Here is a 27,754-nt window from a genome sequence, read left to right as displayed (position 1 = left end):
TTATAGTAGTCTATTCTTGTACATAGGGGGCAGTATTATAACAGTTATATTCTTGTAGACAGGGGCAGTATTATAGTAGTTATATATTTGCCCCCCGGCGTAGTTATATCAGGTGACTTCAGTAGTGTTTTTCCACGGGGCCCTTGGCTTCGCATATATATAGGTGGAGGGTTTTCACTTCCTTTGTTTTGGGTGAAAACACAAAAGAAAACCATTAACATCTGGATAACCTCTCAGATTCCTCACATTCAGACTTCGGCTTCCTACATATTCAGATATTCTGTGCATGAAACCAGAAATACCTGAAATTAATGACAAGATGTGACAAAAAATACCTCTCGGGAGACTGAATTCCTTCCACAGTCGCCGGCAGTATATAATAACCGGTGTATACACAAGCCTATGTATCTAACCTCATCATGTGGGGTACTGTCTGTTGTGCGGCTGTATCTCATCTTATCCTGCGGTCCTGTGTATCTAAGCCTATCCTGGGATACTTTTGTAGAGGCCCGCACAATACTACATTCCTCATTATCCCTCTGGTGATTAGTATCGGTGACATTTCCTGTGTTCTTGGATGTAAATAATGGCTGCTGGCGCGGTGTCTGGCCGTTCTCTGCCTGCAGGGACATTCTGGGATACATAATCTGCCCCAATATCCAGGCCTGGTACCTGCCATGTGACCACATTTCCGGCGAGGCGGAAGCTGCCATATGCTCCAGTGTTATAATGGAAGGACCAGCTGTAATATTACTGCTGGGAATGTTAGACGGTCAGCTCCTAGGCCGAGGTCTACAAGAGGATCTTTACAATGCCTGGATCTCTACAATTCAGATCTCCGTACTTGATGAATCTCTATATATGTGGGATCTATACACCAGATGGATCTCTCTTCTTGCGAAACCCATACACCAGATGGATCTCCGATACCCATACACCAGATGGATCTCTGAAACCCATACACCAGATGGATCTCCGAATGTGCAAAACCCATACACCAGATGGTTCTCTCTTTTTGCGAAACCCATACACCAGATGGATCTCCAAAACTCATACACCAGATGGATCTCTCTTCTTGTGAAACCCATACACCAGATGGATCTCCGAAACCCATACACCAGATGGATCTCCGAAACCCATACACCAGGTGGATCTCCGAAACCCATACACCAGATGGATCTCCGAATGTGCAAAACCCTTACACCAGATGGATCTCTCTTCTTGCGAAACCCATACACCAAATGGATCTCTCTTCTTGTCAAACCCATAAACCAGATGGATCTCTCTTCTTGCGAAACCCATACACCAGATGGATCTCTCTTCTTGCGAAACCCATACACCAGATGGATCTCTCTTCTTGCGAAACCCATACACCAGATGGATCTTCAAAACCCATACACCAGATGGATCTCTCTATGTGCGAAACCCTTACACCAGATGGATCTCTCTTCTTGCGAAACCCATACACCAGATGGATCTCTCTTTTTGCGAAACCCATACACCAGATGGATCTCTCTTTTTGCGAAACCCATACACCAAATGGATCTCTCTTCTTGCGAAACCCATACACCAGATGGATCTCTCTATGTGTAAAACCCATACACCAGATGGATCTCTCTTTTTGCGAAACCCATACACCAAATGGATCTCTCTTCTTGTGAAACCCATACACCAGATGGATCTCTCTATGTGTAAAACCCATACACCAGATGGATCTCTCTATGTGTGAAACCCATACACCAAAGAAATCTCTCTCTGTGTGAAAATCGTACACCAGATGGATCTATTGTTATTATCCCCTCATGGTGTCCTCTTTATACCTGGACATGGTGAGGTGTATCCTACAGACTGCACTTAGCCTGACATTGGCTGTGAATACTCTGGATAGAGACATTTTTAGCCTCTCATACTTCTCTAGACGTACTGTGCCCCATTTTGTGTGGTAGCTCAGGCTTTTCCCTACTTTTTATATTTTTAATATATTTTCAATAAAAATTATATATTTTTTTAAACATCTTATAGCAAATGTCTCTTGTGAACCCTAGGACAGGTATCGGGCTGCAGCGTTACTGTCCGTGCGTTAATCATTGACCCCAGAAGAGCTGCTCTGGCGGCCATACTGCCTCACGTGAAAGAGGCGCAGTATCTGAAGGACATGGACGCCGAGACTGACGGGGAACCATCGCTACAACCGTCATTTCGAGGAATTCTCCACACAAGGCGTCAGAAAATAAATCTGATTAATTTGGCAGCAGAGAAGTGCGGATGTGCCCCCCAGCTGTGTCTGACCTGCCTTCCTGTGTCCAATGTGCCCCCTGCTGCGTCCAATGTGCCCCCTGCTGCGTCCAATGTGCCCCCTGCTGTGTCCAATGTGCCCCCCATTGTGTCCTCACGGCCTGAGCAATCACACAAGAGGTGGGCTGCAGCATGACAACACTGGTTACTAAGCAGGGTGTCCTTAGCAACCAAACAAAGCGCAGCTAAATGGCCTTATTAATTGGATTTCTGTGGGAAAATAACCTCGTTACAGTGACTGTGAGGTGTGAATAGGTCAGACTATCCTGATAGGAAACCAGAAAATGAGGAAACATGACCGCGTCGCTTCATGTTTCATCATGTGTAGGGTATTTTCGGTGGTGGCCTTAAAGAGAGCCAGACTGATCCCTGCACCTTATAGGGAGGACACCGGGGTATAACCCCTCGAGCGCCGCTGATCTCCACACACTCTTTTACCCTCTCACCCAATCAGAAGCCATAGAGGAGGTCACATGACTGTTCCGCCACTACGAAGCGCTCGTGTACGCCGTTCCTGGACACCCCGTAATCTTGCAGGATCACAGACCACGCGTTCAGTCGCTGTGTAACAATCAGAATTTTATTATCCCATTGTGACATAATGAAAATAGCAAAGAAAATAAATAATAAAGCGCATGGACGGGAGGAGCGAGGCGGCACCAGCCCAAGATGGCGGCTAATCATCTGATGGCTCAGTCTCCTCACGAGCAGATTGTTAGAAAATCGCATTATTACAGCAAACGTAAAAAAAACAAACAAATTGTGCAAACAACATGAAGAACAGAAGCATCAAAAAGAAAATGTAAAGCTGGCGGCAGGGTCCGTACATAGGACTGTGTGAGGCACGGCGCGCGGCCGCCACAGGGACAATAACATAGAAATCAGGGCAACACGAACAACAACAACCAATATCCACAACCTCACAGGTACAAGAACACAGGGCCAAACACCAAACCACGAGGAAAAACACGGAGAAAATGGCGGGAAATTATATATATATATATATAAATAGTTTCACCAATTTCTGATGGAGATTACCAGATTATTTCAGAATGGTAAATTGGGGAAAAAAAAGAAAAGGAATAAAAATAATAAATGTAAAACTAGAAAATGACAAAAAAAAAATATTTTGCTGTAGATGATAAAATCTTGAAAAAACTTGAACACGAAGGAGATTATTCATATTAATAAAATATATTAATAAAAGTGAAATATGTGGAAGTTCCCTCAGCATTTCACAGTTATTGTGCAGGAGCGGCCATGTTGTGAGCTGTAGGAGAGGGGTCTTCTGGTGAGACGGTGCTGATCAGCGGGGGCCCACACTGATATTTTTGGCATTTTTTGCAGTGTGCCCTCATCTATGGGTCGGCCATGTTACCTGCAGGTATTTCTCCTCTCTCCAGGGGATGAGAATAATCATCGCGGCTCCAGTCTTTGTGGATAATGTCCATATATTACGATATGTGGAATATACAGAACCCCTCCCCCCATGTAATACAAAACAACGAGAACACAAAAGTAATGCGGAGGGAGAAATATAAAATTTTATATAAAATAGTAAAAAAAAAAGCTCTGGGCAATAAATTCCTCTAGAGTCCATATCTCCGGGCAGGATGAAGGTGAGGGCTCCCGTAGACGGGTGGTGGGAACGCGTGGAGCTTGATTGACCGCGCAGAGCAGTGGAGGAGGCAGCCACCATCTTACAATACTCAAGAAAAGTGCAAGTGCAACTTCAAGTATTCACACGTATACGACGAATACACAACTCCATGAGAAGTCCTTGTGGTAGAGACATGATCGAGCAGAGAAGTCCTGCCCTTACACAATGGTGGGTCCAGCAAATGCTCTCCAGCCGTCTTCAAATATGAGATTACCCCAAGATCTTTCATAACCGATGACCAACGTCAGTGACGGCCTTGTGATAGTCAGGAGCAGATTACGTCCAGGGGATGAGGCTCTTTCCGGAGACGCTGTGGCATCACAACTTCATCTGCTGCCTGTAGATCTCCCGCTTGCTCCTGTCGCCTCCCCATGTCCGACTCTTGGCACGGAAGAGTTTTAGGTCTTCTTTAAAGTCTTTGTGATACATGGAGCGATAAGCCTGAGGCTCGCAGAGCGTCTGTAAAAGAAGAGAGCACGGTCAGACCAAAGCTCATGAGCCTAGCAGAGACCTGCAGTTCTGTGTAAGGATCGGCTTCACTATAGGGCCTACCAGGATGACCACCGGTATACAGATGACCTCCACCATGTATACTGTGAAGCGGTGCAGTGACGTCACCCACCTGGAAGCCGGGGAAGAACTCTTTGTAGCCTCCCTTCAGCACGTATAGCTCGGGGTAATGTAGTTTCGGGTATTCATTGCTGCTCCTGTCCTGCTTCCTGACAAAGCGACACCTACCGAGTAACAAGGAACAGTAAAATAACAATTCTATACAAGACGTAAAGTACGAGTTGTTTATATAGGAGGGGGACACGTACATGCGGGGTCCTCTCTCTGAGGAAAATTCACAGTGGAAGATGATGATGACTCTCTTATCCTCACTGCTCGGCACGATCGGTGTCTTCAGGAGGAATTCTTCCACATCGTGCTCCATTGGGAGATTCACTGCTCCCTGCAGGAAGGAGGAAACAATGCAGTGATGTATATATAGATATATATTATTCCTCACATCCCTCCATCAATCCCGCTCCTCCTTACCCTGATGTGTCCGCCTTCATACTCGTACGGATAGCGGCAGTCCACAACGATGCAGCGATCGATCTGACGCGTGTATTTTCCATTCAGCACGTCATTCATCTGATGGAACAAACAGCAGGGTTACATCATATTACATGTACCCCGTCATATTATAGGGTCTGCGCGGGGGTACGTAGTACAGTGCAGGAGGCCCTATTATATGATCTGCTCGGGGGTACGTAGTACAGCGCGGGAGGTCCCATTATAGGGTCTGCGCGGGGGTACGTAGTACAGCGCAGGAGGCCCTATTATATGATCTGCTCGGGGGTACGTAGTGCAGCGCGGGAGGTCCCATTATAGGGTCTGCGCGGGGGTACGTAGTACAGCGCAGGAGGTCCCATTATAGGGTCTGCGCGGGGGTACGTAGTACAGCGCGGGAGGTCCCGTTATAGGGTCTGCGCGGGGGTACGTAGTACAGCGCGGGAGGTCCCATTATAGGGTCTGCGTGGGGGTACGTAGTACGGCGCGGAAGGTCCCATTATAGGGTCTGTAGGGGGTATGTAGTACAGCGCGGGGGTACGTAGTACGGCGCGGGAGGTCCCATTATAGGGTTTGCGCGGGGGTCCGTAGTACAGCGCGGGGGTACGTAGGACAGCGCGGGAGGTCCCATTATAGGGTCTGCGCGGGGGTATGTAGTATAGCGCAGGAGCCGCACGCTGGGGCCACACTCACCATTTCTGGGGTGATGTACTTGAGGTCCTGGTGCTGACCGTCCACTGTCTTCAATAAATATGTCTATAAAATAGAAAGGTACAAATATCTGTACATCTAATATATGATTATACGTCGTGATAAATCCACCATCATTCATGGGAATTGCACCCCGTCCCTGCCAGGTTCAGACCGGGCTATATACACATACTACCCGTATATAGGGTGATATGATGGGGGCAGAGTATTACCAGATGACTTATTTCTGTCGTCTTACCTTCGAGGAGTCACCAATTAAATCTCCTTGATCGTTATCTAAAATGTTCTCAACCGTTTCCACACAAAGTGACTTGGATCGTCCGAGCTTCATTTTCTGAGATGGAAGGAGAACATTGAGGGCTGAGTTATCTACAGACGGGTCCGTATGACGGAGAGATTGCTATAAGACGGGGTCTCTGTACTCACGGGCTCCACCGGTTCAGGCTCCTCCTTGGCCACACAGACCACCGCCACGTTCTTATGCCGCTTAGGTTTTACCGGAGTGTCGACATCGTCTGGTCTGTCCATGCGTTTCAGGACTGGTCGTATGATGCTGCTCGGCATGGACGGTGAGCGGAAGAGGCGGCGACATTTGCTTCTTATAACCAAATCCTAAGAGATGAAGGGAAGCGAGAGGTCAGCAGATGGGAGCAGCCCAGACGTCCGTCACATGGATCTCTACAGAGGACCCACAGTAATAAAATGCCACCGCGTACCACATCACGCGTCTCCTCCTTCAAGGGTGCGCACAGAAGGTTCTCCATACCGGTGGGAAGATTTGGTTCCCCCTGAAAATAAGAAGGATACAGCAGGTGAATAAAGAGACGAGTGTTAAGGAAGGGTCCCGCTTGTTACGGCGGACGCACCTTCACGTCATCGTCATCCATGATCTCCATGAAGCCATCATCATCTTCATCATCATCTTTCAGAGAGGTGGTCAGGGAGGATTTGCGTAACCGGACCGGGCTCTCAGAATCCAAGCCATACTGGATTCTCTCCGGGGAGAACTGGAAGGGGAGCGATAATTCAGCTCATGCATACCACCACACGATATATGTTCCTTTCACGCGGGGTAGACACTTCCTTTTTGTACTGATGTCACCGCAATAAAAGGAGTAATGTGGGACCACCGCAGCGCTGGATTCAATAGGTGACTATTTTAGCTTGATGGCATTTGCGGCCCCTCTTCTGATTAGCTGGCCTTGCATGATGAGATCGTTGGAGCGTGACGTAAATGTGTCGTCTTCGTGCCAGGCCGGCTAATGAGTAGGAGGTGGTTCTCATGGCCCCCGTAAGAATGCCACTTATCACGGATACCCCTGCTGGACCAGGTCCAGATTTACGCCATCTCTAGTCATAAGCAGTGGCGCCCCCTGCTGGGTAGGTCTACAGCTTGACACTCACCATGAGAGAGGGGGCAGAGTTAGGTCTTGACTTGAAGGTCTCATGGCTACGTAAACGAGTCCTTGACACCGGACACAAGAACGGCCTCTTGAATAAGACTTCCTGCACGAGAGGGAACAAAAGATTAAAAATAAAAGCGTCAAAAGCCGAGATTTATGGAGGGTTGTTATAGTACAGTCAGGGTGATGGAGTAAGGAGGGATACAATATCGTCAGAGGTCGCACCCATTATTTATTAGATGTTTATTATGTACCCTATCATATTCCATAGACGTCATCGCTGTCCCCATTGGGGCACACAATCTAATTTCCCCATCAGTATGTCTTTGGTGTGAGGGAGGAAACTAATACAAACTCCTGACAGTCGTCCTTAGTTGGATTTGAACACAGAACCCCAATGTTGCGAAGTGACAGTGCTAACCACTGAGCCACCTGTGCTGCCCATTATCCCATGGACTTACATTCTCCTTGTTGTCTTTGGCTGCAGGCTGTCCTTCCCTAGGACTGGTGACGTCCAGGTCTGATGTGCTGTAGAGTCTCCTTAGGACTGGGCTTCCATGGAGGAGCGTCACCTATACAATGCAGGAACATGGGGTCAGGATGATGATCGCCGTGTACTACACATAGCCCAGGACAGGAGACGAGACTATCTCCTGATATACAGACCATCCAGGGGTCAGAAGATGGCAGGCTGTGGTATTTACAGATCAGTGCGCCGCTCCCCCGCCATAGAGTATATATAGGGTATACACTGGAAGCCTACGCTGTGTGTGACCGCTGCCATAACCAGGGGACACTTACCGGTAAGGACTGTCTTCTGATCGGTGCTTTACAACTGCAAGAACAGAGAAGAAAAGAAATCAGATCCACCATTAAGGACGGAGCGTCAGAGTTATCATAGGCATGATTCACATTATGGGCAGCACGGTGGCTCAGTGGTTAGCACTGTTTCTTTGCAACGTTGGGCTCCTGGGTTCAAGCTCCACCAAGGACAACCTCTGCAAGGAGCTTGTATGTTCTGTGGGTTTCCTCTGTGAAATCAGGTTTCTTCCCACTGACCCTAGGAGTTCTAGATTGTGAGCCCCAATGGGGACAATGTCTGTAACGTGCTGTGGAATTAACATAACGTCAGCCATTCTTACGATGGCACTGTATGGGGCAGGGGAGGGTGTCAGCGGCACGCCATCAGTAACCACACGTCATACTCACTCATTGTTCAGGAAAGTGAGGGAAGGAAAGAAAAAATTAGAAAGCGGCCGCCACGGAGCCGCCGTCCTGTGCAGGTGTAGGACGGGGTACATGGGCGTTGTATGTATGTGGGGTATATACAGTGCGTGTAGACGGTATACGCCGTGGTCACATGACCCCAGGATTAAACAATATACACCCAACAAAAGGCGATGTTTGTCCCGGCCCCCTCCTCCTTCCTCTCTATGGCCGGGCAGCCCCCTCCTCCTTCCTCTCTGTGGCCGGGCAGCCCTCTCCACCTGTATGTAAATGTCCGCCTTTTGTCAGCAGGCGTCAGGCCGGCAGCTGTCTGATAAGTGTGGCATCTGAAAAGCCTCCATTCATTACAGGACAGCGGGGGCACGTGTGTGCGCAGATGGAGCAGACCGCGGCAGATGGGGGGCAGCCACCATCCAATTACCTTATTCTACAGACGTGTCCCCCCCAGATTACTGCAGGTCGCCATTAACCCATTCTCTGCTCTCTTCCTGCCAGATCTGGGATATCAACCCCCCATCCTTCATTTACCCCCCACACTTCAGGGGAGCAAAGCTATTGTGCAATCTGGGGTCCATGTATAATGTGCAGAGACCACCACAGAGCGTAATGAGAGGGCTGTAATGGCGGGGGCAGGGGGTCAGAGGCACAGGAAACCCAGCAGCTGTCCTTTATGGGGCAGAAATGAGCCCGCCTTTATGTAGACTTTATATGAAGTGCCAACAGGTGCCCGGCAGTGTCAACACCAGACTGACCCCAATTAGGGCGGACATTATACCCACACGTGGGGGGAAGGCAGCCATACTGTTATTTCTTCATCATATCTGACATCTTTGTCAACAAAGTGCACCTGTCACAGGTACTGACGCCATAAAGTAAGTGCCCCCCACCGAATCCCCCATTTTACTGATTGTTTGCAGTTAATATCACATCGTGAACTTTGTGAAAACAAGTAAGATAAAAACATGTCCGCAATAACAACCAATCAAATTACAGCTTTCATTTTTTTTAGGGCAGGTTGTAAATGAAACATTCAATCTCATTGGTTGCTATGGGCAACCGCGCCACTGTTTGTAATCAGTGTAGGCCTAAAGCCTGAACACGGCCAACTCTTTCTTCAATAAACTTTATCGCCAAGTCTGTCACACGTCTAATAACCTTTATTGACATGCTGGGAGTTGTAGTTCTGCTCTAGATAGAGAACCATACATTTTCTAGTACAGGACTGGCTTCCATGTCGGCCGTCTGTGTTACCCAGAACTGCACTGGTGTGAACATCGCCCACCACCCTGACTGCGGCTTCAGAGCCACGCTGCTGCCACTCCTGCATCATACGGGTGTAATGCGAGATGGGGCGATCCATGCCGGATTGTATCCGCAGAGTCCTGGCCGCCAGATGTCGCCGCACATTCCAGCGCACCGAGGACGACAGGCGGCACCGCAGGGACAGAGGATTTACAACGTCTCTGCTTCATGTCAGGGAATAAGATCCATAACAGATAAAACTCCAAGTGAGGGGCCCGACAACTGAGATAGAAAACGGGGAGACTTACACTTCTGGGGGCAAATCCGGCTCCAGGGGGCTGAGGTAATCCATACACAGGCCTGCGGATGACACAGAGGCAATGATTAACCCCTTATCAGGACAAGGCTCGTTAGTAATAAACCCCACTCATTATAAAACCCACCAGAATCGGTGGAGTCGGAGGACGCGGTGCGGCTCAGGGACGGCGTCTCCACTTTTCTCTTCGGTGTATCGCTTTGCCTGTAATATAGGAGGTGAGAGCGACGCAAATCAATGAAAGGGAAGACACTATGGAACTACAAGTCACAGCAAGGCCAAGATGGCTGCTGCGGGCCCTCTACCACTGTACAGGAAATGAACCTTTCTGGAAGGCTCAGACCCCGCAGGGCTGATCAGTGACATCTATGGGATCTCTGCCGGACAGAGAAAAGACGATGCACGGTGGGGACAATGGAGTCTGACAGCGACAGAGGCCACAAGAGAGCGCCATGTTATACCGGGGGCCTTACACAGAGCAGGCCAGCTTTTTATGTACCCCGAAATACTGCACACCAGTGCACCCAACGTGGTACACCCAGCGTGGTACACCAGTGCACCCAACGTGGTACACCCAGCGTGGTACACCTGACGCACTCAATGTGGTACACCCAGCGCGGCACACCAGTGCACCCAACGTGGTACACCCAGAGCTGCACACCAGTGCACCCAACGTGGTACACCCAGCGTGGTACACCAGTGCACCCAACGTGGTACACCCAGCGTGGTACACCTGACGCACTCAATGTGGTACACCCAGCGCGGCACACCAGTGCACCCAACTTGGTACACCCAGAGCTGCACACCAGTGCACCCAACGTGGTACACCCAGCGTGGTACACCAGTGCACCCAACGTGGTACACCCAGCGTGGTACACCTGACGCACTCAATGTGGTACACCCAGAGCTGCACACCAGTGCACCCAACGTGGTACACCCAGAGCGGCACACCAGTGCACCCAACGTGGTACACCCAGAGCGGCACACCAGTGCACCCAACGTGGTACACCCAGCGCGGCACACCAGTGCACCCAACGTGGTACACCCAGCGCGGCACACCAGTGCACCCAACGTGGTACACCCAGCGCGGCACACCAGTGCACCCAACGAGGTACACCGAGAGCTGCACACCAGTGCACCCAACGTGGTACACCCAGAGCGGCACACCAGTGAACCCAACGTGGTACACCCAGCGCGGCACACCAGTGCACCCAACGTGGTACACCCAGCACGGCACACCATTGCACCCAGCGTGGTACACCCAGAGCTGCACACCAGTGCACCCAACGTGGTACACCCAGAGCGGCACACCAGTGAACCCAACGTGGTACACCCAGCGCAGTACACCCAGAGTGGCACACCAGTGCACCCAACGTGGTACATCCAGCGTGGCACACCAGTGCACCCAACGTGGTACACCAGTGCACCCAACGTGGTACACCAGTGCACCCATCGTGGTACACCCAGCGTGGTACACCAGTGCACCCAACGAGGTACAGCCAGCTTGATACACCTGACGCACTCAATGTGGTACACCCAGCGCGGCACACCAGTGCACCCAATGTGGTACACCCAGCGCGGCACACCAGTGCACCCAATGTGGTACACCCAGCACGGCACACCACTGCACCCAGCGTGGTACACCCAGAGCTGCACACCAGTGCACCCAATGTGGTACACCCAGAGCGGCACACCAGTGCACCCAACGTGGTACATCCAGCGCGGCACACCAGTGCACCCAACGTGGTACACCCAGAGAGGCACACCAGTGCACCCAACATGGTACACCCAGCGCGGCACACCAGTGCACCCAATGTGGTACACCCAGCACGGCACACCATTGCACCCAGCGTGGTACACCCAGAGCTGCACACCAGTGCACCCAACGTGGTACACCCAGAGCGGCACACCAGTGAACCCAACGTGGTACACCCAGCGCAGCACACCAGTGCACCCAACGTAGTGCACCCAGAGTGGCACACCAGTGCACCCAACGTAGTACACTCAGAGTGGCACACCAGTGCACCCAACGTGGTACATCCAGCGTGGCACACCAGTGCACCCAACGTGGTACACCAGTGCACCCAACGTGGTACACCCAGTGTGGTACACCAGTGCACCCAACGAGGTACAGCCAGCTTGATACACCTGACGCACTCAATGTGGTACACCCAGCGCGGCACACCAGTGCACCCAACGTGGTACACCTAGTGCGGCACACCAGTGCACCCAACGTGGTACACCCAGAGCGGCACACCAGTGCACCCAACGTGGTACACCCAGAGCGGCACACCAGTGCACCCAACGTGGTACACCCAGAGCGGCACACCAGTGCACCCAACGTGGTACATCCAGAGCGGCACACCAGTGCACCCAACGTGGTACACCCAGAGCGGCACACCAGTGCACCCAACGTGGTACATCCAGAGCGATACATCAGTGCACCCAACGTGGTACATCCAGCGTGGTACATCCAGCGCGGCACACCAGTGCACCCAACGTGGTACATTCAGAGCGACACATCAGTGCACCCAACGTGGTACATCCAGCGTGGTACATCCAGCGCGGCACACCAGTGCACCAAAATACAATGGGATACTGAGCACTGTACCCCAATGTACAACAAACAAGTCCACTGCTATACCCAGCGCTGTACACAAGTATACCTCAACATACACCACACCGTACACCGGTGTACGCAGCACTGTGCTCAGCCGGTTCTTACCCTCCCAGGCCGGTGAGTCGGTTCATGGTGAAGGCCAGGCTGGTGACGGGGGACAGCACCCCTCCAGTGTCCGGGGACAGCACCCTCTGGCCGCAGGGTAGCAGGGTGCAGGGTCGAGGCAGTTTGGGGCGGCCAGGGCTCAACTCTCTCAGCAGTTTTGTTATGTCCATCTTGCAAAGAAAACTCACAAGTCGTGCAAATGAGGAAAAGCAGCACCCAGGGTGTGCAGAAGAGTGTCAGTCAGCGACCGGAGCGTGCAGAAGAGCGTCAGTGACCGGAGCATGCAGAAGAGCGTCAGTGACCGGAGCATGCAGAAGAGCGTCAGTGACCGGAGCATGCAGAAGAGCGTCAGTGACCGGAGCGTGCAGAAGAACGTCAGTGACCGGAGCGTGCAGAAGAGCGTCAGTGACCGGAGCGTGCAGAAGAGCGTCAGTCAGCGACCGGGGCGTGCAGAAGGGCGTCAGTCAGCGACCGGAGCGTGCAGAAGAGCGTCAGTCAGCGACCGGAGCGTGCAGAAGAGCGTCAGTCAGCGACCGGAGCGTGCAGAAGAGCGTCAGTGACCGGAGCGTGCAGAAGAACGTCAGTGACCGGAGCGTGCAGAAGAGCGTCAGTGACCGGAGCGTGCAGAAGAGCGTCAGTCAGCGACCGGAGCGTGCAGAAGAGCGTCAGTCAGCGACCGGAGCGTGCAGAAGAGCGTCAGTGACCGGAGCGTGCAGAAGAACGTCAGTGACCGGAGCGTGCAGAAGAGCGTCAGTGACCGGAGCGTGCAGAAGAGCGTCAGTCAGCGACCGGGGCGTGCAGAAGGGCGTCAGTCAGCGACCGGAGCGTGCAGAAGATGGTCAGTCAGTGACCGGAGCGTGCAGAAGAGCGTCAGTCAGCGACCGGGGCGTGCAGAAGGGCGTCAGTCAGCGACCGGAGCGTGCAGAAGATGGTCAGTCAGTGACCGGAGCGTGCAGAAGATGGTCAGTCAGTGACCGGAGCGTGCAGAAGGGCGTCAGTCAGTGACCGGAGCGTGCAGAAGAGCGTCAGTCAGCGACCGGAGCGTGCAGAAGAGCGTCAGTCAGTGACCGGAGCGTGCAGAAGATGGTCAGTCAGTGACCGGAGCGTGCAGAAGAGCGTCAGTCAGCGACCGGAGCGTGCAGAAGGGCGTCAGTCAGTGACCGGAGCGTGCAGAAGAGCGTCAGTGACCGGAGCGTGCAGAAGGGCGTCAGTCAGTGACCGGAGCGTGCAGAACAGTGTAAATAAGCCATAGCGTGCAGAAGAGCTGTAGAGCGCCGACATCGGCGCAGAACGCAGGATGGGGTGAGTGCAGACAGCGGGCACACAGGCTGCAGAGTATTCCCGGTGCAGCAGGCAGAGCTCCTCTCCCTCCTCCCGCTCCGCCGTCCCGGCCTCGGTCTCCTCTGCTGCAGCCACAGCGCGATATTTATATTCGAATCATAACACAGACTGGAGGCCAGTTGGCAGCCAATCAGTGAGCGCGGCATAGTCCGGGGGCGGGGCCGGTGACGTCACGTACAGGAACCTCAATTGCTCAGTAGTTAGTACACAGTGGCTCAGTAGTTAGTACACAGTGGCTCAGTAGTTAGCACACATTGGCTCAGTAGTTAGCACATAATGTCTCAGCAGTTTGCATGCAGTGGCTCAGTAGTTAGCACACAGTGGCTCAGTAGATAGCACATAATGTCTCAGTAGTTAGCACACAGTGGGTCAGTAGTTAGCACACAGTGGCTCAGTAGATAGCACATAATGTCTCAGTAGTTAGTACACAGTGGCTCAGTAGTTAGCGCACAGTGGCTCAGTAGTTAGCACATAATGTCTCAGTAGTTAGCACATAATGTCTCAGTAGTTAGCACACAGTGGGTCAGTACTAAGCACACAGTGGCTCAGTAGTTAGCACATAGCAGTGACCGGCGCTCAGTTGTCGGCTTTGTTCTGTAATGTTTTATGACACTAGCGGAGGTCCTGACAGTGTATTAGAGTCCGCTCCGGGCCTGTCAGGTCCTGGTGACGGGGACCGGTAGAGCAGCTCTGGGTGGGTGCGGCCGGCGCCCTGCATTACGCCCACTGCTCCAGGTGTGTTCACACCACTAACCTGAGGACGGATCTGCTGACTGCAAGCAGGTAGAAGAGGGGGAAAGAGACCCCCATCCACAAATCTACCACAAATGTGTCATTATGCCGACACTAGCACATGGTGATGGGGTTATATGCTGTGTGATGGCGGTATACGCTGTGTGATGGAGGTATACACTGTGTGATGGTGGTATACGCTGTGTGATGGAGGTATACGCTGTGTGATGGAGGTATACGCTGTGTGATGGAGGTATACGCTGTGTGATGGCGGTATACGCTGTGTGATGGAGGTATACGCTGTATGATGGTGGTATACGCTGTGTGATGGTGGTATACGCTGTGTGATGGAGGTATACGCTGTGTGATGGCGGTATACGCTGTGTGATGGAGGTATACGCTGTGTGATGGCGGTATACGCTGTGTGATGGCGGTATACGCTGTGTGATGGCGGTATACGCTGTGTAATGGGGTTATACGCTGTGTGATGGAGGTATACGCTGTGTGATGGAGGTATACGCTGTGTGATGGCGGTATACGCTGTGTGATGGCGGTATACGCTGTGTGATGGAGGTATACGCTGTGTGATGGAGGTATACGCTGTGTGATGGAGGTATACGCTGTGTGATGGCGGTATACTCTGTGTGATGGCGGTATACGCTGTGTGATGGCGGTATACGCTGTGTGATGGAGGTATACGCTGTGTGATGGAGGTATATGCTGTGTGATGGAGGTATACACTGTGTGATGGAGGTATACGCTGTGTGATGGTGGTATACGCTGTGTGATGGAGGTATACGCTGTGTGATGGCGGTATACGCTGTGTGATGGCGGTATACGCTGTGTGATGGAGGTATACGCTGTGTGATGGTGGTATACGCTGTGTGATGGAGGTATACGCTGTGTGATGGAGGTATACGCTGTGTGATGGAGGTATACCTGTGTGATGGAGGTATACACTGATGGAGGTATACGCTGTGTGATGGAGGTATACGCTGTGTGATGGTGGTATACGCTGTGTGATGGAGGTATACGCTGTGTGATGGCGGTATACGCTGTGTGATGGCGGTATACGCTGTGTGATGGAGGTATACGCTGTGTGATGGTGGTATACGCTGTGTGATGGAGGTATACGCTGTGTGATGGAGGTATACGCTGTGTGATGGAGGTATGCCTGTGTGATGGAGGTATACACTGATGGAGGTATACGCTGTGTGATGGAGGTATACGCTGTGTGATGGAGGTATACGCTGTGTGATGGTGGTATACGCTGTGTGATGGAGGTATACGCTGTGTGATGGCGGTATACGCTGTGTGATGGCGGTATACGCTGTGTGATGGAGGTATACGCTGTGTGATGGAGGTATACGCTGTGTGATGGAGGTATACGCTGTGTGATGGAGGTATACGCTGTGTGATGGAGGTATACGCTGTGGGATGGCGGTATACTCTGTGTGATGGCGGTATACGCTGTGTGATGGAGGTATACGCTGTATGATGGTGGTATACGCTGTGTGATGGGGTTATACGCTGTGTGATGGTGGTATACGCTGTGTGATGGAGGTATACGCTGTGTGATGGCGGTATACGCTGTGTGATGGCGGTATACGCTGTGTGATGGAGGTATACGCTGTGTGATGGAGGTATACGCTGTGTGATGGAGGTATACGCTGTGTGATGGAGGTATACGCTGTGTGATGGAGGTATACGCTGTGTGATGGCGGTATACTCTGTGTGATGGCGGTATACGCTGTGTGATGGAGGTATACGCTGTGTGATGGTGGTATATGCTGTGTGATGGGGTTATACGCTGTGTGATGGTGGTATACGCTGTGTGATGGAGGTATACGCTGTGTGATGGAGGTATACGCTGTGTGATGGAGGTATACCTGTGTGATGGAGGTATACGCTGTGTGATGGCGGTATACGCTGTGTGATGGCGGTATACGCTGTGTGATGGCGGTATACGCTGTGTGATGGAGGTATACGCTGTATGATGGTGGTATATGCTGTGTGATGGGGTTATACGCTGTGTGATGGTGGTATACGCTGTGTGATGGAGGTATACGCTGTGTGATGGCGGTATACGCTGTGTGATGGCGGTATACGCTGTGTGATGGAGGTATACGCTGTGTGATGGAGGTATACGCTGTGTGATGGAGGTATACGCTGTGTGATGGAGGTATACGCTGTGTGATGGAGGTATACGCTGTGTGATGGAGGTATACTCTGTGTGATGGCGGTATACGCTGTGTGATGGAGGTATACGCTGTGTGATGGTGGTATATGCTGTGTGATGGGGTTATACACTGTGTGATGGTGGTATACGCTGTGTGATGGAGGTATACGCTGTGTGATGGAGGTATACGCTGTGTGATGGAGCTATACGCTGTGTGATGGTGGTATACGCTGTGTGATGGAGGTATACGCTGTGTGATGGGGTTATACACTGTGTGATGGTGGTATACGCTGTGTGATGGAGGTATACGCTGTGTGATGGAGGTATACGCTGTGTGATGGTGGTATATGCTGTGTGATGGGGTTATACACTGTGTGATGGAGGTATACGCTGTGTGATGGAGGTATACGCTGTGTGATGGAGGTATACGCTGTGTGATGGAGGTATACGCTGTGTGATGGAGGTATACACTGATGGAGGTATACGCTGTGTGATGGAGGTATACGCTGTGTGATGGAGGTATACGCTGTGTGATGGAGGTATACGCTGTGTGATGGAGGTATACGCTGTGTGATGGAGGTATACGCTGTGTGATGGTGGTATACGCTGTGTGATGGCGGTATACGCTGTGTGATGGAGGTATACGCTGTGTGATGGTGGTATATGCTGTGTGATGGAGGTATACGCTGTGTGATGGAGGTATACGCTGTGTGATGGAGGTATACGCTGTGTGATGGAGGTATACGCTGTGTTATGGAGGTATACGCTGTGTGATGGAGGTATACACTGATGGAGGTATACGCTGTGTGATGGAGGTATACGCTGTGTGATGGAGGTATACGCTGTGTGATGGAGGTATACGCTGTGTGATGGAGGTATATGCTGTGTGATGGAGGTATACGCTGTGTGATGGAGGTATACGCTGTGTGATGGTGGTATACGCTGTGTGATGGAGGTATACGCTGTGTGATGGAGGTATACGCTGTGTGATGGAGGTATACGCTGTGTGATGGAGGTATACACTGTGTGATGGAGGTATACGCTGTGTGATGGAGGTATACACTGTGTGATGGAGGTATACGCTGTGTGATGGAGGTATACGCTGTGTGATGGAGGTATACGCTGTGTGATGGAGGTATACGCTGTGTGATGGAGGTATATGCTGTGTGATGGAGGTATACACTGTGTGATGGAGCTATACGCTGTGTGATGGAGGTATACGCTGTGTGATGACAGTATACGCTGTGTGATGGCGGTATACGCTGTGTGATGACAGTATACGCTGTGTGATGGAGCTATACGCTGTGTGATGGAGGTATACCTGTGTGATGGAGGTATACGCTGTGTGATGGCGGTATACGCTGTGTGATGGAGGTATACGCTGTGTGATGGAGGTATACGCTGTGTGATGGCGGTATACGCTGTGTGATGACAGTATACGCTGTGTGATGGAGCTATACGCTGTGTGATGGAGGTATACCTGTGTGATGGAGGTATACGCTGTGTGATGACAGTATACGCTGTGTGATGGAGGTATACGCTGTGTGATGGTGGTATATGCTGTGTGATGGGGTTATACGCTGTGTTATGGAGGTATACGCTGTGTGATGGAGGTATACACTGATGGAGGTATACGCTGTGTGATGGAGGTATACGCTGTGTGATGGAGGTATACGCTGTGTGATGGAGGTATACGCTGTGTGATGGTGGTATATGCTGTGTGATGGAGGTATACGCTGTGTGATGGAGGTATACCTGTGTGATGGAGGTATACGCTGTGTGATGGAGGTATACGCTGTATGATGGTGGTATATGCTGTGTGATGGAGGTATACGCTGTGTGATGGAGGTATACCTGTGTGATGGAGGTATACGCTGTGTGATGACAGTATACGCTGTGTGATGGAGGTATACGCTGTGTGATGGTGGTATATGCTGTGTGATGGGGTTATACGCTGTGTTATGGAGGTATACGCTGTGTGATGGAGGTATACACTGATGGAGGTATACGCTGTGTGATGGAGGTATACGCTGTGTGATGGAGGTATACGCTGTGTGATGGAGGTATACGCTGTGTGATGGTGGTATATGCTGTGTGATGGAGGTATACGCTGTGTGATGGAGGTATACGCTGTGTGATGGTGGTATACGCTGTGTGATGGAGGTATATGCTGTGTGATGGAGGTATACACTGTGTGATGGAGGTATACGCTGTGTGATGGAGGTATACACTGTGTGATGGAGGTATACGCTGTGTGATGGAGGTATACGCTGTGTGATGGAGCTATACACTGTGTGATGGAGGTATACGCTGTGTGATGGAGGTATACACTGTGTGATGGAGCTATACGCTGTGTGATGGAGGTATACGCTGTGTGATGACAGTATACACTGTGTGATGGCGGTATACGCTGTGTGATGGCGGTATACGCTGTGTGATGGAGGTATACGCTGTGTGATGGAGGTATACGCTGTGTGATGGCGGTATACGCTGTGTGATGACAGTATACGCTGTGTGATGGAGCTATACGCTGTGTGATGGAGGTATACCTGTGTGATGGAGGTATACGCTGTGTGATGGCGGTATACGCTGTGTGATGGAGGTATACGCTGTGTGATGGAGGTATACGCTGTGTGATGGCGGTATACGCCGTGTGATGACAGTATACGCTGTGTGATGGAGCTATACGCTGTGTGATGGAGGTATACCTGTGTGATGGAGGTATACGCTGTGTGATGACAGTATACGCTGTGTGATGGAGGTATACGCTGTGTGATGGAGGTATACGCTGTGTGATGACAGTATACGCTGTGTGATGGAGGTATACGCTGTGTGATGGAGCTATACACTGTGTGATGGAGGTATACGCTGTGTGATGGAGGTATACACTGTGTGATGGAGCTATACGCTGTGTGATGGAGGTATACGCTGTGTGATGACAGTATACACTGTGTGATGGCGGTATACGCTGTGTGATGGCGGTATACGCTGTGTGATGACAGTATACGCTGTGTGATGGAGCTATACGCTGTGTGATGGAGGTATACCTGTGTGATGGAGGTATACGCTGTGTGATGGCGGTATACGCTGTGTGATGGAGGTATACGCTGTGTGATGGAGGTATACGCTGTGTGATGGCGGTATACGCTGTGTGATGACAGTATACGCTGTGTGATGGAGCTATACGCTGTGTGATGGAGGTATACCTGTGTGATGGAGGTATACGCTGTGTGATGGAGGTATACGCTGTGTGATGGAGGTATACGCTGTGTGATGACAGTATACGCTGTGTGATGGCGGTCACATTGTATTCCTCAGGTCGTATTTCGGGTTTCCATGTCACATGTTACATATAAGACCCGCGGTTAGAGGATGGCGCTGTCATGGCGGCCGCTGGCTCCTGGCATCTATTTTATGGGAAAGCAGAGAGTATTGGTGTATGGCGGACATTCCTAAATATCTCCATATATCAGTGGTTACCCCGGCCCGGCTCACCCTCCTCCGCAGGGCGTCCATACATGTTGTGTTTGTGTGCAGGAACAATCTTGGGCTCTTTATAATGCAAATAAAAATGGAGGGAAAGTCAGCTTCTTGGCGGCAGATTCCCTCATGTGTTAGAGGTTTCTACGGGAGGGTCCCGGACCACCTCATGTCACCTCTGCTGCTCTTAGTGCAGCGTCCTTCACAAGGCCTAATCCATGGCAGCAGCAACCAAGCGCCTCAGGTTGAAGGAGGCCATTGTGGTATACCCCGACATGTCATATATTAGAATATACACATCTATGTGGAGCTTTATTACACACGAGGCGGCCATTACTGGGGGCGCACACCTCACACTGCAGCCACATACATATATATACAGTATATACACTGACATGTCATATATTAGAATATACACATATATATATGGAGCTTTATTACACACGAGGCGGCCATTACTGGGGGCGCACACCTCACACTACAGCCACATACATATATATACAGTATATACACTGACATGTCATATATTACAGTATACACATATATATGGAGCTTTATTACACACGAGGCGGCCATTACTGGGGCGCACACCTCACACTGCAGCCACATACATATATATACAGTATATACACTGACATGTCATATATTACAGTATACACATATATATGGAGCTTTATTACACACGAGGCAGCCATTACTGGGGGCGCACACCTCACACTGCAGCCACATACATATATATACAGTATATACACTGACATGTCATATATTAGAATATACACATATATATGGAGCTTTATTACACACGAGGCGGCCATTACTGGGGGCGCACACCTCACACTACAGCCACATACATATATATACAGTATATACACTGACATGTCATATATTACAGTATACACATATATATGGAGCTTTATTACACACGTGGCGGCCATTACTGGGGGCGCACACCTCACACTGCAGCCACATACATATATATACAGTATATACACTGACATGTCATATATTACAATATACACATATATATGGAGCTTTATTACACACGAGGCGGCCATTACTGGGGGCGCACACCTCACACTACAGCCATATACATATATATACAGTATATACACTGACATGTCATATATTACAGTATACACATATATATGGAGCTTTATTACACACGTAGTGGCCATTACTGGGGGCGCACACCTCACACTACAGCCACATACATATATATACAGTATATACACTGACATGTCATATATTACAGTATACACATATATATGGAGCTTTATTACACACGAGGCGGCCATTACTGGGGGCGCACACCTCACACTACAGCCATATACATATATATACAGTATATACACTGACATGTCATATATTACAGTATACACATATATATGGAGCTTTATTACACACGTGGCGGCCATTACTGGGGGCGCACACCTCACACTACAGCCATATACATATATATACAGTATATACACTGACATGTCATATATTACAGTATACACATATATATGGAGCTTTATTACACACGAGGCGGCCATTACTGGGGGCGCACACCTCACACTGCAGCCACATACATATATATACAGTATATACACTGACATGTCATATATTACAGTATACACATATATATGGAGCTTTATTACACACGAGGCGGCCATTACTGGGGGCGCACACCTCACACTGCAGCCACATACATATATATACAGTATATACACTGACATGTCATATATTACAGTATACACATATATATGGAGCTTTATTACACACGTGGCGGCCATTACTGGGGGCGCACACCTCACACTACAGCCACATACATATATATACAGTATATACACTGACATGTCATATATTACAGTATACACATATATATGGAGCTTTATTACACACGAGGCGGCCATTACTGGGGGCGCACACCTCACACTACAGCCACATACATATATATACAGTATATACACTGACATGTCATATATTACAGTATACACATATATATGGAGCTTTATTACACACGTGGCAGCCATTACTGGGGGCGCACACCTCACACTACAGCCACATACATATATATACAGTATATACACTGACATGTCATATATTACAGTATACACATATATATGGAGCTTTATTACACACGTGGCGGCCATTACTGGGGGCGCACACCTCACACTACAGCCACATACATATATATACAGTATATACACTGACATGTCATATATTACAGTATACACATATATATGGAGCTTTATTACACACGTGGCGGCCATTACTGGGGGCGCACACTACAGTTACATATATATATATATATATATATATATATATATACGGTATATATATATATATATATACATACACTGACATGTCATATATTACAGTGTACACATATATATGGAGCGTTATTACACATTACTGGGGGCGCACACTACAGTTACATATATATACATATATATATATATATATATATATATATATATACACTGACATGTCATACATTAGAAAATACACATCGATGCGGATATATATATATTGGGTGGTGACGATCTGCCGCACCCTCCATCCCTGGTCATTTACAATCATAGAAGAGGAATTCTTGCTTTTCTTGTGAATTGTCCCTTTTGTTCTATAAACTAATAAAGGCCGCTTTCCTAATGAAAAGCCTCCTGGACCCTTGGCCGGCTCCTGCCCACCAGAACATTTCCATTCAATGCAGAGTGACCCCATCTGAGCCTTTATTTATCTTCAGGGGCCCTGACCAAAACACAACGCCATCAGCATAAAATAGAAAAAAAGGACAAATCCAACAACAACAAGAAAACACATCAAAAAGCTGTAAAGCCCTGCAAACAGCAGCCAGATTGCCCCTCCACCATGAGAACTGCCCCGAGGGGGTCACCGTTTACACCCAGACACAAGGCTGAAATCGTTCCAAAATACACAGAAAAAATGGAAATATATCTATTTGTTTAGCATGTGGAAAAAAGTGACGTATCAACTATTGGAGCGGTTTATAATGTCATACAAAATGTATGAAAAAAAACCTACATCAAAAATTGTCATTTTTCAAGGCATTTTTATATTATATTTTTTTGAGACTTTTTGATCAGAATACTCGGTGAGAACATCGGGAGCACAATTCTTTTTCCGGCCCTCTATATACTCCTGTGGGTTTTTTAGGCCTCTTTCACAAGTGTGTCCATGATACGGGCACTTGGTACATACATATTATGGAAGCGGAGGCGTCAGTTTTTCATCAGATTTTTGTCAGTTTTTTTTACATTTGTGTTTTTTGTTCATTGCTGTTTTTTTTATACCCTTTTATGTAAAACAGACGTGAAAAACCAGCCCTCGTCCCTGTTGGTTTACGTTTTCTCCGTGTTTCAATCTGTATAAATAGATGAAATAAGCAGAATGTAGCCATGTGAATTGGCATTTTTTAAGTCACTTATCCTTTTTTTCTTGTAGTATTCATTGACGTTTAACCATTTCTCCATAATGACATGTGCGGTTTGTGAATTTTGCACAAGATCAAAAATGCTCTTTATTTTTATCTTTTATATTTTTTGTGCCATTTAAGAGCAAAAATTCACGTGTTCCGCTGAAATGTTGCAAAACAAACAACAAATTCAGGTGTAATCATAATGATTCCAGGGAAACAGTGGGGGATTGGAGCAGATTTCAGCAAAGATGTGGCTGCAACCTTTTAAAAAGTCGCAATTGAAGAATCAATCAAAAATATCTGGAAAATCCGAACCAAACCCCGATGTCAATGACCAACATTAAAAGAAAATATCGGGAAAAAAAAATAGACTTGAAAACTCAGAGCAAATTAAATGAAGAATTTTGGTGCAAAAAAAAGGAGGAAAAAAGCATCAGAAACTGGAGAAAAAAGGGGCAAATGCAATAAATTATGGGGCCAAACGGTGCAAAGGAATTGTATTTATTGTAATCCCACTGAATAATGCACGGCTTGTCGTCAGTTTTATGAAAGTCTCACAACTAATCTCTGCTGTAAAAGTTACAAAAATAAAACAAAATAAGCCAGGAAAAAAAAAATCAGCTTTAAAAAAAGTGCGGCTTTGGAGTCCTGAATTTCCAGGATGTTGCAGATGTAAGGCCTTTGTATAATCACGCCCTCCCTGTAGTGACAGGTGTTTTGTGTGTTTTGTGGCTTTGGAGGGTCCCTCCTGTTATCAGCTGATCTTGGCCCCCTCTGCCACCTGTCACTCCACAGCCCCCAGGGCCTTCTCCTACACACTGATCCTCCCGCCTGCTGTCAGGATTTCCCTCCATCCCCCAGGGCAGGGATTCCTGCATTGTGGAGTAACCTGCACTTTTGTCATCTGCAGCTCTGGAATTTAACCCCTGCATGCCAACTACCTCCCCGCAGATGGGGGACTGGGGTCATTGGATAGACCATGGCGGTCAGATCCATCCATTGGGAAGCATGAGATAATGGAGGCAGGGTGATAAAACATAGAAGAAGCCCCAAATATAGGCTGCTATAGGTGATCGATGATTTGGATCCTCTCGCTGCTCACAGGGATTAACAGCATAACATCACAGGACAAGAAGTGTTATCATAGGGACCAAATAGTAGAGAGGCTAATTTTAATATGAATTCTTTAATTCAGGATTGTGGACTGCTTATTTAATTCTTATAACACATTCACTGGTGTCGGTGATGGGCCGTATACAGATGACTGACAGCCGGGACCACCATACCTATAACACAGGCCAACAAAAAACAACTTTTTTTATGTTTCTTTGATGAAAATAGGCAAATATTACTAATTTTGGGTCGAGAAACTCAAATATACCCACAGAATTGTTTAATTAGCTCTCGTTTTTTAGATACACGCCATGGAAGTATGTGCTGTAGGTAGCGAGAAGAATTCATTACAAGAGTATAAATTGCACAGTACAGTACACATATTTAGTATCGCCGCGTCCGTAACGACCCAACCTATAAAACTGTCCCACTAGTTAACCCCTTCAGTAAACACCGTAAGAAAAAAAAAAAAAAAACGAGGCAAAAAACAACGCTTTATTACCATACCGCCGAACAAAAAGTGGAATAACACGCGATCAAAAAGATGGATATAAATAACCATGGTACCGCTGAAAACGTCATCTTGTCCCGCAAAAAACAAGCCGCCATACAGCATCATCAGCAAAAAAATAAAAAAGTTATAGTCCTCAGAATAAAGCGATGCCAAAATAATTATTTTTTCTATAAAATAGTTTTTATCGTATAAAAGCGCCAAAACATTAAAAAATGATATAAATGAGGTATCGCTGTAATCGTACTGACCCGACGAATAAAACTGCTTTATCAATTTTACCAAACGCAGAACGGTATAAAGAAATTCATGAATAGCTGGTTTTTGGTTATTCTGCCTCACAAAAAACGGAATAAAAAGTGATAAAAAATGGTCACGTGTCCGAAAATGTTACCAATAAAAACGTCAACTCGTCCCGCAAAAAACAAGACCTCACATGACTCTGTGGACCAAAATGTGGAAAAATTATAGGTCTCAAAATGCCACGTATATAAGTGCCACGTATTTAAGTGCCACGTATAAGTGCCACGTATTTAAGTGCCACGTATAAGCAAAGTAATGATGGTAAGCAGTCTTCACAAGTGGAGTAATTGGTCTTCTTTGGTTGGCAAATGTCACATAACCACACACGTAACAAAAATTGTTAACAATATTTGCACATTTACGAGGCATTTTCAAAGTGTAAATTCTCTCCACAAAATTACTGCAACAAGAGAAAGAGACTTCAATTAGTACAAACTATGCAGACACAATTTATAAAATGGCTGACATTGGTTCAACAGGTCTGTAATCAGGTTTACCAATACACATTTGTTGAAAATTCAAAATTTCCCTATTTTCCTGCATAATAATCTTAAATGACCTGTATCTCAGCAACAAGAGCTAATAATGATTTTTAAGTAACATATTCGTTTTTAGGATGCTAAAATTATTACAAACCAGCTATTTTCATTTCAGAAACATTTTCACTGTTGGCCAGTGAGCCCCTCCGGCCAAACGTTACCAGCCCAAGGCCAGAACAAATTACTGAGAGTGCGGAGGCCTGCGGCGTCCCCCATAATCCGCCTGACTATGAGCAGCTGCTGTGATGACCACAAACACATGGAGGGATCTGATTACTGACAGTTAAGACCCCCCAATCCTCCTCCAGAGATGTGTACAGGACTGTATAGAGAGGCACATGGCGTCCTCTACAAAACAGTGCGGAAATAACACTGCCATACACTGCACCAGTAATATACTGTACTGTGCTATAGAATACTACCATATAGTGCTGAAATAATACTGCCATACACTGCAAATATAATATACTGCACTGTGCTACAGAATACTACCATACAGTGCTGAAATAATACTGCCATACACTGCAAATATAATATACTGCACTGTGCTACAGAATACTACCATACAGTGCTGAAAAAATACTGCCATACACTGCAGATATAATATACTGCACTGTGCTACAAAATACTACCATACAGTGCTGAAAAAATACTGCCATACACTGCAAATATAATATACTGCACTGTGCTACAGAATACTACCATACAGTGCTGAAATAATACTGCCATACACTGCAAATATAATATACTGCACTGTGCTACAGAATACTACCATACAGTGCTGAAATAAAACAGCCAAACACTGCAACAGTAATATACTGTACTATGCTACAGAATACTACTATACAGTGCTGAAATAATACTGCCATACACTGCAAATATAATATACCGTGCTGTGCTATAGAATACTACCATGCAGTGCTGAAATAATACATTCATACACTGCAACAGTAATATACTGTACTGTCCTACAGCATACTACCATACAGTGCTGAAATAATACTGCCATACACTGCAAATATAATATACTGCACTGTGCTACAGAATGCTACCATACACTGCTGAAATAATACTGCCATACACTGCAAATATAATATACTGCACTGTGCTACAGAATACTACCATACAGTGCTGAAATAATACTGCCATACACTGCAAATATAATATACTGCACTGTGCTACAGAATACTACCATACAGTGCTGAAATAATACTGCCATACACTGCAAATGTAATATACTGCACTGTGCTACAGAATACTACCATACAGTGCTGAAATAATACTGCCATACACTGCAAATATAATATACTGCACTGTGCTACAGAATACTACCATACAGTGCTGAAATAATACATTCATACACTGCAAATGTAATATACTGCACTGTGCTACAGAATACTACCATACAGTGCTGAAATAATACTGCCATACACTGCAAATATAAAATACTGCACTGTGCTACAAAATACTACTATACAGTGCTGAAATAATACTGCC

At 48.0% G+C, this 27,754-nt stretch overlaps 1 protein-coding gene across 2 annotated transcripts in view; it reads right to left on the bottom strand.

The window, feature by feature from the left end:
• Positions 1 to 2,861: 2,861 nt before the first annotated feature.
• The window catches only part of CDC25B (cell division cycle 25B), a 77,820-nt gene continuing 52,927 nt past the window's right edge, over positions 2,862 to 27,754 (bottom strand). Inside the window, exons 1-15 of one of the 2 annotated variants that reach the window (XM_077280376.1) lie at positions 12,636 to 14,110; positions 10,038 to 10,114; positions 9,903 to 9,954; positions 7,927 to 7,960; positions 7,587 to 7,697; positions 7,127 to 7,228; positions 6,589 to 6,729; positions 6,439 to 6,510; positions 6,149 to 6,334; positions 5,961 to 6,056; positions 5,705 to 5,767; positions 4,994 to 5,092; positions 4,774 to 4,907; positions 4,578 to 4,689; positions 2,862 to 4,414 (exon numbers count right to left, since the gene is read on the bottom strand). In XM_077280376.1, coding sequence (XP_077136491.1) covers positions 4,274 to 4,414; positions 4,578 to 4,689; positions 4,774 to 4,907; positions 4,994 to 5,092; positions 5,705 to 5,767; positions 5,961 to 6,056; positions 6,149 to 6,334; positions 6,439 to 6,510; positions 6,589 to 6,729; positions 7,127 to 7,228; positions 7,587 to 7,697; positions 7,927 to 7,960; positions 9,903 to 9,954; positions 10,038 to 10,114; positions 12,636 to 12,805 — 1,590 coding nt within the window. In that variant the 5' untranslated portion in view covers positions 12,806 to 14,110 and the 3' untranslated portion in view covers positions 2,862 to 4,273. Of the gene's footprint in view, positions 4,415 to 4,577; positions 4,690 to 4,773; positions 4,908 to 4,993; positions 5,093 to 5,704; positions 5,768 to 5,960; positions 6,057 to 6,148; positions 6,335 to 6,438; positions 6,511 to 6,588; positions 6,730 to 7,126; positions 7,229 to 7,586; positions 7,698 to 7,926; positions 7,961 to 9,902; positions 9,955 to 10,037; positions 10,115 to 12,635; positions 14,111 to 27,754 lie in introns of those variants that run through there. The other variant, XM_077280377.1, reaches the window with a different exon arrangement.

Source organism: Ranitomeya variabilis, chromosome 1 (assembly GCF_051348905.1).
Source record: "Ranitomeya variabilis isolate aRanVar5 chromosome 1, aRanVar5.hap1, whole genome shotgun sequence".
Taxonomy (NCBI): Eukaryota; Metazoa; Chordata; class Amphibia; order Anura; family Dendrobatidae; genus Ranitomeya; species Ranitomeya variabilis.
The sequence above is the reverse complement of the archived record's forward strand: the minus strand, read 5'-3'. Positions and strand labels throughout refer to the sequence as shown.